This window comes from Phymastichus coffea, unplaced genomic scaffold (assembly GCF_024137745.1).
Source record: "Phymastichus coffea isolate CEN01 unplaced genomic scaffold, Cenicafe_Pcof_1.1 PCOF00043, whole genome shotgun sequence".
Taxonomy (NCBI): domain Eukaryota; kingdom Metazoa; phylum Arthropoda; class Insecta; order Hymenoptera; family Eulophidae; genus Phymastichus; species Phymastichus coffea.
In genome coordinates this window covers 279,113-297,825 of record NW_026706854.1, presented here as the reverse complement: position 1 = coordinate 297,825, position 18,713 = coordinate 279,113, and the positions used below count along the sequence as shown (strand labels likewise).

The 18,713-nt window shown below is 41.6% G+C and overlaps 1 protein-coding gene across 2 annotated transcripts; it reads right to left on the bottom strand.

The window, feature by feature from the left end:
- Positions 1 to 429: 429 nt before the first annotated feature.
- On the bottom strand, positions 430 to 18,056 carry LOC131664215 (uncharacterized). 2 transcript variants are annotated; one of them, XM_058935135.1, is made up of 4 exons: positions 17,726 to 18,056; positions 7,360 to 7,492; positions 4,682 to 4,780; positions 430 to 1,714 (listed from the first exon to the last, which is right to left on the bottom strand). In XM_058935135.1, the coding sequence occupies exons 1-4, from the start codon at positions 17,732 to 17,734 to the stop codon at positions 1,692 to 1,694; spliced, it is 264 nt and encodes an 87-aa protein (XP_058791118.1). In that variant the 5' UTR covers positions 17,735 to 18,056; the 3' UTR covers positions 430 to 1,691. The 2 variants fall into 2 exon arrangements, with proteins under 2 accessions (XP_058791118.1, XP_058791117.1); XM_058935134.1 differs by lacking the exon at positions 430 to 1,714 and having other exon boundaries at positions 3,367 to 4,780.
- Positions 18,057 to 18,713: the final 657 nt, after the last annotated feature.

Genomic DNA, 18,713 nt, shown 5'->3' with positions numbered 1-18,713 from the left:
TTGTAAATGTAGACGCTGATTTTGTAACCACGCGCCGCAGCACGCGCACGACGCATCGTTCAAAAATGTAACACGCACGGAAAGTAAAGACCCGGCGACGTCTAATAATTAACGATTTTGCAACATTCGCGGACAGAGGTGAAAACAATACACGCAGCGAAGGAGAAAAAATGCGCATTTTCTTCTGTCTCTCTCTCTCTCTCTCTAAAACGACAACGATGGATTTCTCTTTTACCTGACCCATTTTGCGTGACTATGGAAATTAACATAAGCATATGTGTCGGTCTAGTAAAAGGGCTACAATTAGCTACCGTCATGGTATTTATCTCGTTCAAGTAACTGATTGATTAGACTTGACGTGTATATGCGGGGTGAGTGTATGCATGCGAAGTCAAATAAATATCAAGCTTGTAATATATTTTTTTCTTTTTGTTTAAATATTAGTTTTATTCTGGCTTATTACAGTAGTTTATACATGCAATACGTTGATGCTGCTTTTTCTTGTATTTCTTTAAATATGAACACATACAGTATGTTAACAACTGAATAAATTGACGGATGAGAAATGTCGTGCATATGCCTTAATGTCTGTGTACATTTGACATGTAAATTAATTAAATGGTATTTTTGGTTGGCAAAATCATTACGTAATACACAATTATAGAATCTATGAAACTGCCGAGCTTGCTCTTATAGTTACTAAAGCTACGCGATTGCCTACGCGAGACAAATGTAATGAAACATTACAATACGTACAATAGAAAAAGTCCAATAGAAAAAAGAACGAAATTGTTTCTCTCTCGATAGTAGCGGATGTTATCGGTGTCGTGAAACATTAATCTGCACCACATGTATCATCGACAACGTAACATACACGAATTGACGCTTCGAATCATTTATTTACAACAGTTTTATCTTGCTTGTAACATATATGGCTGAAAGCAGAGGTTGTGTGCTTATGTGTGTGAAACTGTGACACGGCAAAAATTTCCTCGACTCTCTCGCTATGCAATCAGAATTAAAAAAAAATACTAAAGAACCAGTTTTACGAACGTCATAATTAATAAATCACTCTAATAATTATCTAATTAAGTGCCTACAAGCTGCACTCTCTCTTCGAAGTACAAAGACTCTAGAAGAATAAAAAGGAAGAGAAAGAACAATTGTTTTTAATGTCTATCCTCACGCTTTCGCATCATACTCCATCTGTATATAAAACACGCACACTGGCATAGTTCGAAACATCGTATATGCATACAGACACGCGCACGCACACACATTTAATTACAGTAGACGCATACGAGCAGCGGCCATGGCAAACTTTCGCACGTGCTCGCGCCGTATAATAGTTAGGAAAAGGAAAAGAAGAGAGGAAAGATAGATGGTATACAAAGCATCGGTGCGCGTGCATCATACACTGACTATGCTTAATTGCACTCGAGCGCGATTATCATTCGAGCGAATAAATATATAATGAAAATCGATGAATTATGAAAAGCTGACGAGGCATGTGGATTATGACTGGCGACGGTTCCTCGGCGTGTCGCAAGCCGTCGTCGTAGCTGGGTCCGGTGTAGAAAGAGACGTAGAACGAGAGAGGGAGAGAGAAGGAGAGATCACGCGCATTGGCCGCCAGTCGCTGTCCTCGTCGTCGGTGTCGTTGCAGGCTCCTTTCGATTGTGTCGAGCGCCTCAGTACCAGTAAGTCCAGAAAGCTGCCAACAGACATGGACAGTGGACACGTTAGATGCAGTTGGGATAGCTTACTGGATAAATCATGAGCCGAGCCGCCGGTGGCAGCCGGCAATTTCGTGCGATATGCCTGCCGCGAAAATCGCAAAAACCGCTAGTTATTCATGCAACGGCTGTTCTACGTAGCGCTCGCGCCTGCAATCGATAGCGTACGGTTGCATCGCTATTGGAATGCCAATTGGCAAACGCACGGTGTGTTTCAAGGTCGCACGACCGCGAGATCGCCGGCTATCGTAGTCTAGTGCGGCAATGTGCATAAGTTTGCGCAGCCAATTGAAGATTTAATTGACAGCTTTAAAATTTTCGTGGAGAATGGAATGCGCGCGAGGGGCATACGTATAATCGGCATGGCAGCGGCGCGATCATTGCCGTTCTCACGACGAGAGAGCCAGCTTGTAATTTCAGATATCCGCAAACATGCCGCACCACTTATAGAGCGTATATACACAATGGCAGTGCCAGCGACGGCGGCAGCGACGGGTTGTGAAATTGGTAACAGGTGCCTTCTCGCGGTATACATATATATAAGGCTGTAACGAGAAGATATGAGCAGCGATCGCGTGGTATACGATTCATCGAGCGTAAGGATATAAGTGACTCGTTAGGGAAGAGAGAGAGAGAGGGAGAACACAAAAAATTAAAACTGCCACACACGTACGCAAGCGTAAAAGCCAAGTCATTCAGCTGTCATTGACTCACTCGTAATGGGCGTCAATTAGCTGTAAACAGAGGGCTTTGGAAATTACATATCTGCTTGCGCGCGTGCGTTAGGGTGATTTTCTGGACCTCGCAGCCATTCAGGGTTTCTCTTTGTTGCATCGTCGCCACGCCGTTTTGCCAACGATCGCACTTCGATCTCAATTTCATTTCGAACATCCCTTTTTCGTCTGTCCTTTCCACAAATGCAAATTACGTATTGCGACAGGTTAATGGACAAAACTGATCGTCAATCGTCCGGCATAGTTATCGTGTCGAGCGCCCACATTCACCTTTATTAAATGAGATAAAAATCACGATGAACTCCAATTTAAAATGGCTTGCGAAAATTTTCGGCTTGATCGCAAAATATTTGCTCTTTTGAGGCAAATTCCTACCCCGTATGATTGAACATTATTTTGTCGATAATTTTCAAAATCGCAGCGATCGAACAGTAAAGACAATGAGAGAAAAAAAAGTAGAGTTTAAAGCTGACCAAGTCTCGCTTATCAAGAAACGCAAGCATAAATAGCCCAAAGATTGACTTGATTCGACTGTCGATCTTGAACTAAGAACGTCATTGATCCGAAAGTTCGAATAGCTTGACCTTGTAATAATCTCGTAACCGCTTGGCGATGAATGTTATCATAAATCTAACTAGTCACTTTTGATACTTTCACTATGTAGCTCTCTCTCTCTCTCTCTCTCTCTCTCTCTCTCTCTCTCTGCTGACTGCAGGTGATACACCAAGAGCGTAAGTCTAGTGTTAATTACCTCGTTTGATTGATTAATAGGAAGAGAGTATATACGTTTCCTCATTTTCATTTTCCATTTTAGCAGACATGCGCGTGAGGATATCGAGTGTCTCAATTAAGAGGATGCGTTTACCAGGATACAAGAGGACATTTGGATCGTTCTCTTTATTACATTGAGATGTTGTAAACACACTTTGAAACTACGTACATGCACAACCAAGAATATTTTTCCACACTCACAGTGCATAATTATAGCGTTAGTGATTAACATTTTAATTAGTTTGAGGCAAGCATTCTATCAGCGAAGTTACCAATATAATCCCGTCGAAAGCGGTGCAGAGACTTGTGCAATGGCAATCGACAAATAAAAAGAGAAGTCTATAAGATCCTCGTGACTCTGTGATGATTTTAGCCGGTAGAAAGTTTTAATTACATCGCGGGATGGTGTCATCCGAATGAAATCGAAAACGCGCGCTTTCACCGTGGCACGAGCTGAGCGATTGCATTTATGCGCGCCAAAACTTCCTCGATGGAATACTACATGAACACGGCAGCATTGAAGAACACGATGTAAGACAGGAGTCTAATACACACGTCATTGTTCCCAAGAACAGCAATGACGGTGACAGCATCTCCCGACAAGCCCGTGGTACGTGAACGAACTCAGCCTCGTATGCTCTGAATTCTCCCGCGAGAGTGAAAGCGTTTCGCGAAGCATGCACACGAGATCAGGTGATAAGAATACAGGGTGTATGTACGACGCGCGCGTGTGTATACAATGTTTTGCGCGAAGAGCTTTTTGGTTTTAATCTGATGCAGTCGACGAACGTGCCAATCTGCACTGCGCCTCACTCGGGGATTTATATTTATTTGGGCGTGTAGGTATGGATCGATCGTTGTGTAACACACTACCAAGCAAAACTCATGCATCTGATAACACGGCGCGAATTTCGCCGATTTACGAGCTTTCGTCTTTTTATTTCAAAGCTGTTGCAGACCTCGCACCATTCAGCTGCGTGTATGTGTGCTGGACAGGATTTGCGTGCAAGGACAAAAATCAGCAGGGATGTAGGAGGTTATTCACATCGATTCAATTTACATAAATAGCTCTTCTGTTTTGATTTATTATTATTATTCCATTGCGTAAGTTAATTCGAGAGAATAAACAAAAAGGACGGGAAGATGTGGGTACTTAACAAATAACAGTTATATATATATACACAAACAAAAAAAGACGAGTGCTCGTTTCTTAAAACTTAAAAATAGAAGCTTTCAAGCTTACTCTCCAGCCCAGGTGTGGTAGTTTTATTTACAACCTGGAGAGTCAAGCGAGAAATTATCGGTTGTTTGTCAATTTTTTTCTTCCTTTTTCCACATGTAAGTAAAAAGCGCTGCTACTATTTTTTTTATCATAATACTATATCAAAGTTCCACCAAGATGAGAATACTCCACTCAGAACCCGCGGCCGATTGGTTTACCTGCGTTGGGTGGCACGAATCCATATCCGCTTGCACCTACAATTACCCCGCTCGTCTCGTTCGGGTCCGACGTTGGACTTGGCGGGAATACAACTGGTCCTGTAAAATATTCAACGTAGTAAGTCGCGTTGCTCAGTGTGAATAAAAAAAAAGTCAATGTCAATCAAAATCGTTGCTTTGTTTTGCAGTATAACTTTAACGAGCTTCTGAAACGTCTGAAGAAAAATAAAAACCATTGGAAATTGATGGCGCTGTCGGTAAAAATAAATGTTAACGATTTTCTCGCTCGCAACAACTTTGACGTTTCATTAGAGGCAACTTGGCAGCCGTAGCGTGGCAATAATTAAAACATTGCATATAGCCTATCCATGGTGCCGTGAAAAAGCTTCATGAAAATTGACATTACAGCAACCGGCACCCACATTGTATCGCGCTGCTGTCCCCAACAAAAGCGCAATTAGTCGAATCTGGTGCGATCGAGGGCTGCGCGTTTATAATGCCTCGTAAAAGCGGACGTTAAAGCGTGTGTTGTATGCACACGCGTGTACGCCTGCGTGAAAGTGGTATAGGCGAGTGCGTGAAATATCCTTTTATCTGCGGGCAAGGACGTCGGAGAGCGTAATCACGCGTGGCGATTAACGCGTTATCAGCCATTACAATGATTACAATGACCTGGGGGCCAGGCACGGTTGCGTTTATCTCGTAACTTTTTTCCATCGTGTCGTAGTCGTCGTTGTTGTTCGATTTCACTCTGCAGAACTTTCACCGCTCAATCCTCTTCGATCGACTTGCTCCGTAAAGCGAAACGATAAATACAATGCGATACATCTCAATAGGCTGGTGCGAATATAGATCTTGGTCGATGATTCAAACAAACAAAAGTATACGCCAGCAAAATCGCGCTCGCGGCCTTCAGGGTCGTTGCACTCACGGTCCTCGCGATCGCGTGCTCCAGGGTCGATATATCGCTTTCAAAATTCGATCGATGATTGTTCTGTTTTGTCGATGCGAAAAAATGTTGTTACACGACAGCAGATGGATTATATTTTGTTTGTCTTTTTTGTTCTTGACTTGGAAATTGAACGAAACGGATGTGTGTGTGTGTGTGTGTGTGTGTGTGTGTGTGTGTGTGGGTTTGAAAAATTAACGACAGCAACAACTTGTATTGTATTTAATTTTTTATTAATACTGGTTGTTTGAAATATTGAGAAGGATTTAATGATACAAGTCTGTCTAGTTCTAAGTTTAATGCTTCAAGTGCCGGTCAATCAAACAATTTTTACGAATCAGCGACCGTTAAGTAATGTATTTGAAGTAAGAGTTTTCCACTTACATGTGTAATTGATTAAATTGAAGTTAGTGATAAAAATGAAATGATACGCGTTTATTTCAATTAAGAAAAATAAATTGTAAAATACAACGCGAAAACATCTTCATTAACCCGTTTAGTGGGTTACATATCACAGGCGATTTCTCGAGATTTGTCAATTCAGCGAAATTTGCATGCGACTCGAGTGGCAAGTGCGCCAAATCGTCGGCGAGGCGATCGGATGAAGAAATCCCGTTAAATATTTCCTATCGTTCAATTTGCATGAAAAAAACCATGAAGGGCAATTGAGCGCTCGATAAAGCGTTCTATACTTCAAGTGTTCTTCCGGAAATGTTTTACTTTCTCCCACACCGACAAAGAATCACCATGCGCTTGCGAAACGTGTAGCACAACACTCTCGCTCTTGTTGTTTTTTTTTCTTCCTCCACCATTATCGTACAGAAATAATAGCGGCATTTATGGAAACTGTGGGACAATGGAAGCGACAAAGTCACGCTCTCCCGTGTAACGTATATGTTTCATAAGTTTCTAAGTCTCCCGCACATGTAGTCTGTCACTTGAGGGGGAAAAAAGCTATGAGTGAAAAAAGCTGATATGTGTGTAAATGTTTGGTTCGACGTTGGATGCGTGTACAGAGAAATTGGCTAACGCTTCGCCTCGTTTGAAATAATTAGAAAAAACCCGACTAAAAAGCTACTAATGCTACTTATACGCCTCTTTTACGAAGCGATGGTGTAACATTACGAGATTATGCGCTTTTATCACTGCTATTACTTTTTTCAGAAATGATGGTGGGATGTTAATTGAATCTCGTCGAGTAACTATTATTGGTCTTATCCAATCACATGCTTTGTAAAGAAATGAGATTTTAATTCAAAGAAAGTTATATTTTATAAGATTCCATTTCCAAATTTGTCATTATATGTGAGACTACCGAATACCTGTATTTTATTATTTGATTAAGTTCTTTAACACGTGTTGTGCTAATTATCTTGACATTGTAATTCATTTTTTTTTCATTAACACAGTATAAATTATTTTGTGTAAAGTAGTGTTACTGGAAAGCTTAAAAAATTTAGCAATCAACGCATACCTTTGTTCCCGTCGTTCGCGTCGATTGAATTTCAATGAACGGCTAGACATAGAATTAGATTATTTGATTTTGCAAGCTCCGTGGCAAAAGAAAGTGCTTTGTCTAAGAAATGTTGTATTTCATAATATAGCGGATATTGACAGATTGAAAGAAAAAATTAGATTTTCTTTAAAAATCGCAAATAATTAAAAATCTTGATAATAGCTGTCTTTCGAAACTGGTAAAATTGGTTTGAAAAGTATTATAAGTGATTACCAGTGTTCGACCTCGGATCCCTCATTCCTGAAGACTGTTGGAGATATGGTCCGAATCCAGCGAACAGCTGGTGGTAGTTTTGTGCCTGTGTGAGGCTAATAACAACGGCGACGATCACAACGAACACAGCAAACTAGAACACATATTTATTCAAATTTTATTATCACATATACGGTTATCGGACCATATGACTTCATATGCTATAATTACGCCATATAAGATAAAATACGACTATACAACTATGCTTCTAATTGTTACAAGCCGAGTGCTTTGAATTATTAATTTTCCATTTTACGTAACGTCGTAACGATTTCCTCGATTTGGTATGTGCATGTTTAAAGTCATACGAGCCCGCACCGCACCATTTTCCATATTTTTTCCGATAGTTAGGAATAATGGAAGTTACAAAGAAGAAAAGAAAAAGTTCACTCGGCGGACAAAGCGCACACGTATGTTTAATTCGTAAAGTAATTACTCGGAATTATTTATCTTTAATATACTTTACGTAATTGACTAACGATTTCCTTCGTTTTCGCCGTTATCTCATTTCTCTCTCAAACATGCACGCAACGCAAGGTCGCACGAGGGCCAGCGGTAGTAGTGCAATCAATTAGCGGGCAGATAAAAATGTAAGAGAAGAAAAAAAAAAGTTGCGCAAGACATCGATAAAGTTGGCAGTAAAAACCAGGGCGATCGTAAATTCGTGATCCGCGGTGGAGAGTTGGATGACTCCGGCTATAACAAGCGCGTGGCTTAATCGAGGCGCATGCCGCAAGGCGGAGAGTAATCAAAGCTGATTGATGGCTTTTCGAAGGAGATCCGCTGCAGCGCGCTGATAAACCTAGGCGGTTCAACTTTTCCTTATCGACGCAAAGAAACGGGATAAATTTTCCTTTCGGGCTATGAAGTAGACACGAAAGGGTATGATTACGATAATTTTCGAAAAAACAACTTCTTCTCTGAACATTTATTACGGATACCTGTAACGCCTGCATCATCAAAAGATTTATCCTCGTCAAAATCAGGAAAGCTTATATTCATCCATATCGGGATATAAATTCGCGATAATGGGAAGTTGAAAATTCTCTCTTAAAATTGCGATTTGTATCCTCATACGTGTATACCGCGGAGAGAAATATCCAAACTAGCTTCTAGTGTTATACAGAGAGCGAGCGGAAAAGAAAAATTTAGTTTTGTTCATTCGATGCTTTCAAGCAAAGGCTGCTTTCTATTTGCGCGCGCGCGCTCGCACACTTATCGAAGATAACTGTTGCGAATCAAAAGAAAATTTTCCCCTCGGAGTCTGTTCATAATTCACAAGATAAATGAAGCTTGAAAGGCCTGTGCGGATACTTTCTAAAATCCATCAAAATCTGCGCAAAATTTTCAATGGCCTTTCGCACAAGTGAAAACGGCGATCTAATTATCCTGGCAGCCCGCGAGTGACACGATAAGTCCACACGGCGACTACCATACCAAGCAATGCATTATCCAGCATCCCTGCTCGCTTGCGCTTATGGCTGTCGACAAAAATTATCTTTACCGGTCGGGGGTTAAATGAGCCTCGGGATTTCTAGATTAAACGCTACATGTACACATATTAAAAAGAGAAATCAAAAGTCCAGGATCGTTAAATACCGCGCATCGTAAATTAAATCATCGCTGCTGTATAGTCACACGGCTGTTTATCGAGTGTTGTTGTTGCGTCGAGCGCGAATCCAAATTGACAATCGATCATTCATTGAACGGACGTTAATAAGATGCTAATAGACTCGACATGATAAGCATAAATGGTTACTGCTTAATCCGATTAGATGGAACGAAGTTTTGCTTTTCAGCAATTGCGGCGAATTCGAGAGAGAGAGAGAGAGAGAGAGAGAGCGAGCTGAAACCAGAGTCACGGCTTTGCGTAAACAGAAAATATGTAAAACTCATCATCCACATGTATTGCGCAAAGGAAGAGCGAAAAAAGAAAAGAAGACACGTTTAATTGTCCAGTTACGGGACGATAGCCATCTTTCAGTTTCACACGTTGTCACCGAGCGTTGCTCCTTCATGGTCTTGTGACGCAAACGCACGTACGCACGCGCGCGGGGCGCGACCACGATGAAGCCGTCACGCCGACTTTATCGTTTCGTTTCGTCGCTGGCTCGTGTGGTAAGTGCGCATCTTGTGTAAATATCGCACTTTACGCTTGCCAACGAGTAAATTGACTCCTTTTTTTGCTCGTTCCTGCTTCGGCTGCATTGCGAGGCTGCATGTATGTTTCGATAAAAAGGAAAAAAAAAACACGAAAAGAAAATCCGCGCGCGCAAAGAGCGAGACAATGCGATACGTGTCCACGCGCGCGTCTAAAATCGAGATGCAAAAAAGGCAACGCGGAGCATTAATTTTAACGCAGTCGTTGAGTAAGCGGCCGAAGTTAAGAGCAAAAAGAATATCGAGCGAGAAAACTGGCGCAACGCTTTACGTACATAGCGTGGACGGACGGAAAACGAAAAGAGTAAAAAAAAAAGAAAAAATGAAGAAAATAAAAACGGCACCAGTTATTAACATGCGAAATGCTTTTTCGTTGGTAATATGCGTGGGAAGTTGGCAACCGATCGATCGAGTGTATAAAGTTGATTACAATATACTGCGCGCGTCGTGGTATGCGAAGGCTTCTTCTTGCGCGATAACGTAAGAGTGTCTTGTTGGCTCGTCATCCATTGGAGATTAATGAAAGAAGGAGAGAGGAAAAAAGAGCAGGTGTCGGGCGAATAATAACGACTGCTTCAAACGCAGGCTGGTCAATCGTGTCAAGTTCGTCGTACACGCTATTAGCACGTGTGTTTCTCTGCATGCTAATTGTCGCCATGCGTATGTATACACGCGTCACGTGGACAAAGTAACCACGGCACACATGTCCATCCCTGCATGACGCCTTTCGTCCTATTGTATAACTGAACTGTGTGTTTCGATTTACTTCTTTTCCCTCTCTCCTCGCGCTCGTAATTATTACTTGCTCGCGCGTACGCGTCGAATTATGTAAGCGAAATACAGGTCGACGGGCAAGTGGCGAGGGTTGATTTTAGCGTACAAGGCCCGAGAAATGTAATGAGTATCTCGTAGCTACCTAACGGTAGCTCGACTACGCGCGTTATACTTATCCATGCAAAATAGAAAACCGCTTTTCTATCGAGTATAATACAGTTTTTCGTCGTAACTCAGCTTTCACGTTCTCAATATCTTTCATATCGAAAGCATGAAAGAAACAACCACAACATCAAAAGTTCTCGAGATCGAAACGATAAATACGTGCGCGCGGATAATCATACGCCTGGCGCTGATCGTTCTTCCGTATGCGATTTACACGCACTCGCACCTACCTCGTTGCAACAGATGCGTCTATTAAAAGGCGGACAAATTAACGTCGATCGAGCAAATGAAACACGCAAACTACCGATCGAGTGGTCGTAAACACGCGACAATAACTCTTCGGTAACACGTCTTAATTCTTGTTAGTGAAAACACACACACAAAAGGGAAGGAAAAGGTAGAAAATTCGGATTTATATACTTTTCGGCTTAACGGTAGCACGCCGATTATTTCACCTAGGTAGCCATATAGCATATCAAAACGAGATTCGAGTAGGCAGTTACCAGTCACACCTTACATAAGCGTAGGTAATGCATTCACCTGTGCGAATGTATAATGCCTTAGATCGCGGCAGCTGCGAGCATCAATAGAGATTACGCAGAGCAATAATGTCGTTTTTTCGAAACCTGACATTTAGGCTTGACACACAACTTTCGACCCTGAACGGCTTATCCGCCCTATTAGTCATTGATTGTCTTTTGTCAATCTTTATATGCATCCACAAGGTGTATATTTTGTAGCTGCTGCTCGTAATGGTCCCGCGCGCACAGCGGAACAGTAAACATGGGTTTTCAAGAGTTCCAAGTCACGTTTGAACACGAAATTGTGTATCCTGGTTTTACTTCCATTTTTTCGCTTTCAATTTGCTAGAATACCGACATATATATATATATATATATATATATATATATATATATATATATATATATATATATGCGTTTCTCTCGACACCGAATGCGTCACTTTTGTTAGCGCAAGAATTGCCGTGTGATTCCGACGAGCTTATTTTTTTTTCCTTTCGCGGCATTTCTTACTTCTAAGGCTGCAATTACTAATAAGGAGTTGCTTAAGCGTGTGGGTATTCTAAATTATAGCCGCTAAGCAGATTCGCGAATTAAGTAGAAAAAGACGGATATGGTCAGACGCGAACATTTTAAATTGCAGCATCATCTTAAACAATCGTCATTATGTCTTGAATGATCGAATTTTATTCAACATTTCTCTATAACATCATGAAAACTAGCTCATAGTAAAATACGAGTTAGTTTAAATTTAAATTAAATTAAAATTGAAGAAAAAATATCAGTTTCTCTGTTCTACTGTTTGAAATTATTCTCCATAAGAATCAATCAATGTCTACGTGTATTTTCTAACACGTTGCTCACTCGAGACTTGACTACTCTAGCAGTGTTAAACTCCGGCAACGCATTATTTATATTTTCTTTCTTTATAAAAGTAATCTTTTTACGACTCTATGGCGTTCACAAGAGCTTACATAACTTCGCGAGCGCAACTAAAGTAATTAGTAACAATAAGTAATTCGATCTCCGCGAGTTAAATAGTAAAGAGGCAAGTTGTAAAAGTGCCTGTCTGCCGATGTCAGAAAAGTAACGCGATCTGCTAGATAAATCAGCGGAATTCCAGGCTTCGTGCCTAATGTAGAGAAAGCCGTCGACTTACCGTCCTAATTGCGCATCTAAATAATTGATTTGTTTCGCTTCTGCGCACGCAATAATATAACAACAACACAAAATAATCATAACAATAGGACCGTAGCCTAAAATCTGTTTCTTTTGTGATTAATCTTTCAAAAGAATCGAATTGCGAGGCAAGATTAAATCAATTTGAAATTTTTTTTCGAGCTTATCGTAAAACAAGGCTCGCTGTTACTCATGACCGATTATGGGGTGTCAAGAGACTCGTTTCTCTTGTCAGAGAGCGAACGATACGATTAAATATTACCTCTACCTGCGTGTACGCGGAGGCTATATTTTCGCCTTTGGGAATTCGATATCCAACAAGTTGTATAGATCAGGAATTGACAATCTACACTTGTGACTACTGAAGATAATGAAATCGTTAATACAAACGTACTTTAAAAAATGATACTGATGGTTGCCTACTGTGTATCGAAACGCTCAATTGCCATACACTGAATAAGTCATAAATCAGCTTGTCTGTAATGAGAATATTTACTTTGGCGGAATCTGTATGATCTACCATTGAAATTACAGCTGAAGCAAACAGTGAAACCTGACAGATAATGCATTATTATACATTGAACATTTGAAAAATTGCTCGGCTGCGTATATAATCATTTCATTACTATATTTATGTACACCTCTTTTTGCAACGCGGTCGATTCTCACGAAAGAACAAAAAAAATGATTTCGCAGTCAGGCCTGTGGTCACCAGCTGAGAGACCTGAATAAAAGTGATGAAAAAAAAGAAAAGAAAAACGAAATGAAACTGAAACCAGCGAGGAGGCTACTTTGAAAAATGTAATTACAGTAGTTGACCGATAAAAATCTCATTTGACGGTGGCAGCGCCGCAGCTTGGAAGCCTCGGAGCGTTAAAATCAGGCTCGTCACGAGAGATGGCAGCGGCTCGCTGCACTTTCGGAACAAAGTCAATGGCGAGGTACGGAACGGCGCGCACTCTCGCGAAAGCTGCTTATCGGCAGATCAAAGATTGCTCGCCCATGCGCGTTTCGAAAAGAAAGGAACAGCGAAAATTATTTTTTCTTTCTCTCGACGCGGGGAAAATTACATTCTCATTACTGTTTTATTGTTTCGCAACTACTTCCAAAGTTAAAAGTCGTATTATTTTTATTTTTTTTATTTTAAGCTTCAGAGTTTTTACTAATGTGATTTTAAGCGAATATCGAAATTCATTTCTTCAATTGAGAGAAAACAAAATAAATTCAGTTGAAGACATTTTAGCAGAGTTCATGGTCACGAGAGTTTGGAATATTTCATCATAGAAGGCAATTTGAGAGAAACGTGTATTGTGTTAAAATGAGTAAACATTAGACATTAGCGAGGACAACTTTTAATTAAATTTCTTTTTTACTTCTGCTTACCTCGTCACTATTGGTCTCGCCGGGAGAGTAATATTGTTAAGCAAAAAATCAACATCTGGAAAAATATTAGGTAATCGTGCAACAGCAGAACAACATTGCGATAGTAGCCATTGCGAGGCTGACAATTAACGAAGGGTTCGGAAGCTTGATTATATTTACATGGTCTGTGAGTTTATTAGTGTAGGCGCATGTGCGTGCACGCGTTGCGTTTTGCGCAACGTCAGCGAAACAGTGAAATACACTTAAGAAGGTGTTTCTGCCATTTGGATCTGGCGGGCGCGTGCTGAAGGGGGAGGCCGCTTGATTTACATTCGAATCGCCTGGTTAGCAGCCACTTAATTTACGACCGTCACGCACACAATCATCGCTCGCGCGCACAAACGGTCTGTGCCTTTTAATTGAGTGTCAATCGTAAATTAGGTCGCTGGTTATTAATTTTCTGTGTATGAGAATCAATCACTAATAAATCAAGGATCACGGCACGAAATAAAGTCAACTATTTCTTGCAATATAGCGCGATTTATTGCTTTTTAATTAAATGTATAATTATCGCTGCGAATAAGACTTGAAAAATTCGTTTATTACCGCGTGCGTTGGGTTTCTTTTCCCTGTCGGAGTGAAGAAAAGAACGATGCAACGTTAGAGACTATCATTTACCAATTCCGAACGCACGTTCATTACTTAGCATATACGTGCACAGCCTGTTTGCAACTAGCTACTGCGTTCTGTTTTAACACGTTATCATCGTCGTATTAAAGCTTCAAACAGACAAGCGTGAAAAAAAATTTATCGTGGTTGAATTCGTTATAAAATTATATGTATAGTCCAATCGAGACATCTAAGTGGAATTGAAAAAAAAATTGCCTAGACTATTAGTAAAGTTTCCCTTACCGGATAGAAACTTGAACTATGTGTTTTTCTTATCACGACAGCGAATTGACGATGTGATCAAATCTGAGCCGCGGCTATTAACAACAGAGAGCGCTGTGTGGCCCAATACCTTTTATTCTAATTTTCAATAAAACAAGAGCTCCGCTTTCATTTTTTTGCGAGAGATCGACAATCTTACAAGCCACTTATACCGTACTGTAAAATTCCGATTGTTATAATTTCTCGGCGCGGCAATGCTTTCGCGCGAGCTGAACCCGTTCAACACTAAAACCGTTTTTTCTTTTTTTTTTCTTTTCGAGCTACCTAGCTAAGCCAAATAAACGTTAATCGTCCGAGTTGCATCAGATCCAGCGATACACATTACTTTTGAACTATAGAAAATTCCTCGGTAAATCCGATCGCTCATATTCTCTCGAGCGGCGATCGATGCAATTTTTTTTTTCCTTTTTTCGTTCTCGCTCTCGTGCTCGCGCGCGCGCTCGCGCGTGTTTTCGAGCTGCCGCTGTCGGCGCACTTACGAACGTTTATACGAATGCGCGCGGCGAGCCGTATTTTCATAGTAAGGCGAGGCTGCACGATAGCCGTGCTGAATTTATTAATCGACAGCGTACGGCATACGTATATGAGCTGCGCATGTAGTTCTCGATTTTTCGGGGCGCCGCTTGATATTTCGCAATCGGTGTATTATGATCTTTGTCCGGTGACAGAAGGTCTACACCAAACGCGTGTCGCATGTACGGCGGAATGCGCATTGCCAAATCAATTTCATTTTTTGTTTTTTGTTTCTTTGCTGTTCGGTTTGTGAATTATCGCGTAATAATGTACAGATATGTTTATTCTTGCGAATCGATTAGGCGGACTTGCGATCGTGAAATCTATTCCAGGCGATATGTTTTATTGCGCCAAAGCACATATATAGCGCCACTAATTTTAACGTCGTAAAGTTGACGTCTCAACGCATTAATATTCGACGTATGCCGAGAATTATTGTGACAGAAGTAGGTGTGTCGTGCACTTTAGCCCTTTATTGTCTAAGCTTGGCAAGCAAACGAACGTTTAACTGTCGCTTTTGACAAAAATGATCGGAAACAATGTCAATAAAAATTATTAGTATTCATTTTTTTTTCTTTTCCGTTTCAATGATTTTATATTACAATCACGATACAGCTACAATTTCTTTCATTCTAAGTGTCATGCGAAGCATTTTAAAAATGTCTACAAGAATATCGCCCAAAGCATGAGACAAATTGTTCCAATTAGTAGTCATTCATAAAATTACAAGTTTTGAAAGTGCAAAGTCCACGACAGCATGATTAATCACCAAACTTTACGCTTCCTGTGCTGTCGACCATGTTATTTCGCATGATTAATCGCATACAATGAAAATAGTGCAAATAGTATTCTACTCGCGTGACTTCTGTCAGAAATTTAATTTATTGTCAATGCAAAATGACTAAAAAAAACTCGTGCAACGACCCAAAGGCGAAACAAAGAAAAAAAATAAACTGAATCATCCGATCTATCTCTAAATCGAGTAAAGGTCGCTATACGCGTGTGTGTAAACTTACGGAAGATCATCGCTGTAGACTCGGAGTGTTTTTTGCCGAGGGCAAGGCCGCACGCGCCACACGACGACGGCGCGCGCTGCAATGGACCTGTTCCGCCTGAGGCTGTATACGCGCGAGTCATATCGGTGAATGACTCGCGGAAATCGTTCGTCCGTCGAGCCTCGCCACGTATTTCTTTCCCCGCCTTATTCGATTTTACGCAAAAGAAAGCGATCAGAGAGCTTGCACGTCGACGATTCGCGAAAAATAATAATGTTTCTTCAGGCGCACGCCCATTGTAACAATGCGAGGCTGACGCAATGATAAGCCGATTGCTTCAGTTTAATTGTCAATTACTTTCGCGCTGCACACGCAAGCCGGAGCAAAAAGGCAAAATGAGGAAAAAGTCCTTCGCGCGCTCGTGGTAGTTTGACAAGCGTTTGACCGAACAGCCAGCGTCGCCTGCCTTTTATTATTAATCTTGAGGATTTGGCAGAAAAACAAACGAAACGAACACTCGCGCGCACGCGACGGCAAGTTGTAAGCGACCAGCGACAAGAAAACAACGTGCATGACTTTTCATAAACGTCAATGCGCTTGGTATTCCGCACGAGTTTACCGTTGCAATGCGAATTATACTGTTTAAGAATTTATATCCATAATTGGCTATTCACATTCGAACGGTTTAACCGTCACGGCAATGTTAATTTCAATGTACTTAAAGAAGTAACAATCAGTTTGGTACTCTAATGACAACTTTATGCGTTTTGATGACGATGCATTCGAGACGTTAAATTAAAATGTTGGCAGCGAACAAGTAATAAATGCCAACGCAAACGGCGTCGTCAAACACATTGCAACACTCGTAAAACTCAAGCGAATTTACCGACGAATTTTCTAACATCACCTTTAAGAAACCTCGCTTAACCTTCTTGATAGGCCAGGCTTCGAAAAAAAAAGAGCAACCATCGAAGAATCGTCCTGCGGTACTACCAAGCAAAAAAAAGAAAGAGAAAAAAGAAGCAAGAATCGGCCGAGTTACTCAACATTGCAGGCGTACATACGGATACGCTTTAGTAATATCACTGCACAGCGGTGTGCGTGTTCCATCTCCTTGCGCTAATCAAGTCGATGATTGGCTCTTTTATTGCACTTCGTTAGTCAGTCGTATAGGTATGAATGCGGGTGTTGATTTACGAGATCGAGATTGGCGCTGAGGGTTGGTAAATGCGCATCATGAAACCGTGAGTTCGTTAGCATGCGCTGATATAGTACAATATTCTGCTTTTATTCCCCCCCCCCCCCCTGAAAAATCAATTGGAGAACTTATTATCAAGGATCTCACCAGCAGAAGTTTCGAAAGCCGCAGAGCGCGGGTTATTTGCAGCGACGCGTTTCTCGAGAAAAAAAAAACACGAGTGTCGGATGGACCTCCCCGTGAAAGTGAATCGGCAAAAGGAAGCGACTCTCGTGCGTTCTTAAAAATTCGTTTTCGATTTAACGAGCGCTCGCGCTTTTATCACACTTTCGCCGAACATGTGCCGAGCGGAATTTTCTGCTCGGGAAAGCGCGCGCGGATAATAAAAGTGGACGATCCGTGCGAAAGAAGCGAGTTTAACGACAACGCAGACACAAGTACGCACGTACCTTCCTCGCGCGGAACAATCGGGTCGCGGTGAATTAAGAAAAACTGATCGTTATACTTACGATCCTCATGTTGACGGACGAGTCTTGTCACAAATCACCTCGGAACAACAACAACAACGAAGCACACGCGAGCGTCGCGCGAAAATACTGGGAGAGAAGTGCCGGGCGAGGAGCAGCGCGCCTCGAGGCGTTACGAACCGCGGCGGCGCTAGACTGAAAGACTGTTTGAATTGGCCGCGCTGCCGCAGTAGTTGGTTGTGCAGCTCCGGCCTGCCGAGAAGTAGCGTCGAGTGGCGTGGGGGTTGCTCGGCTGCTTACTTTTCCTCTCGTTTGCTCCTGCACCGGCCTGTCTCGGACAGCCTATAAGCAGATGCTCGTACGTATGAGGTATTTGCTCGATTGATGCCTGGTGGGGGCCTACCTAGCTGCTTATATACTCGATTCCAACGGAGGTCGCCCCTTCCTTCCGGAAGGCGTCGACGTGCTCGCGGATCGCTGCTGCGCGCACTAACACCACGAGGGTCAAGGTCACTCGGCAATACCTCCCCGGCTTCCCGGTAATCGATACGTTATATCCTGTTTCGTGTGTACTTATTACAATTACACTTAGCGTATCGTTATCCCGCCGATGCTATATGCAAAGGCTATTGATTAGCTTCTCGAGCTTCGACGGTTAGCGAGCCGTAGTTTGCGACGATGCAACGATGTTCGGTCGATCGAACTTTTCTTCTCTGGCCCTTTTATGCTACTATTAGATAATTCATCGTCGATGAGTTTTCTATTTTGAAATCTTCAAATTATTGCTACTGGTTATTGCGACCAACTAACATATTTTTAGTCGATAAAATGACCATAACTGCATACATTTAAGAACAAGAGCAGTAATTGATTCGTGCGACAACATGACAAAACCTCGTATTTTCAACAGTTCTAGTGTAACGTAAACGGACAGCCATCGCGTATTTAAGTGTATTTTGCGTCAATCAAAAGATAAATCCGATCGACAGCAGTCGTTTAACAGTCCAATCAATCGCCGTACAAACGTACA

Excerpts from the sequence above, each read along its gene's own strand:
- LOC131664215 (XM_058935134.1), bottom strand. Across the intron at positions 4,781-7,359 it reads GGATCCGAGGTCGAACACTG|GACCAGTTGTATTCCCGCCA; the intron begins GTAATCACTTAT and ends AATATTTTACAG.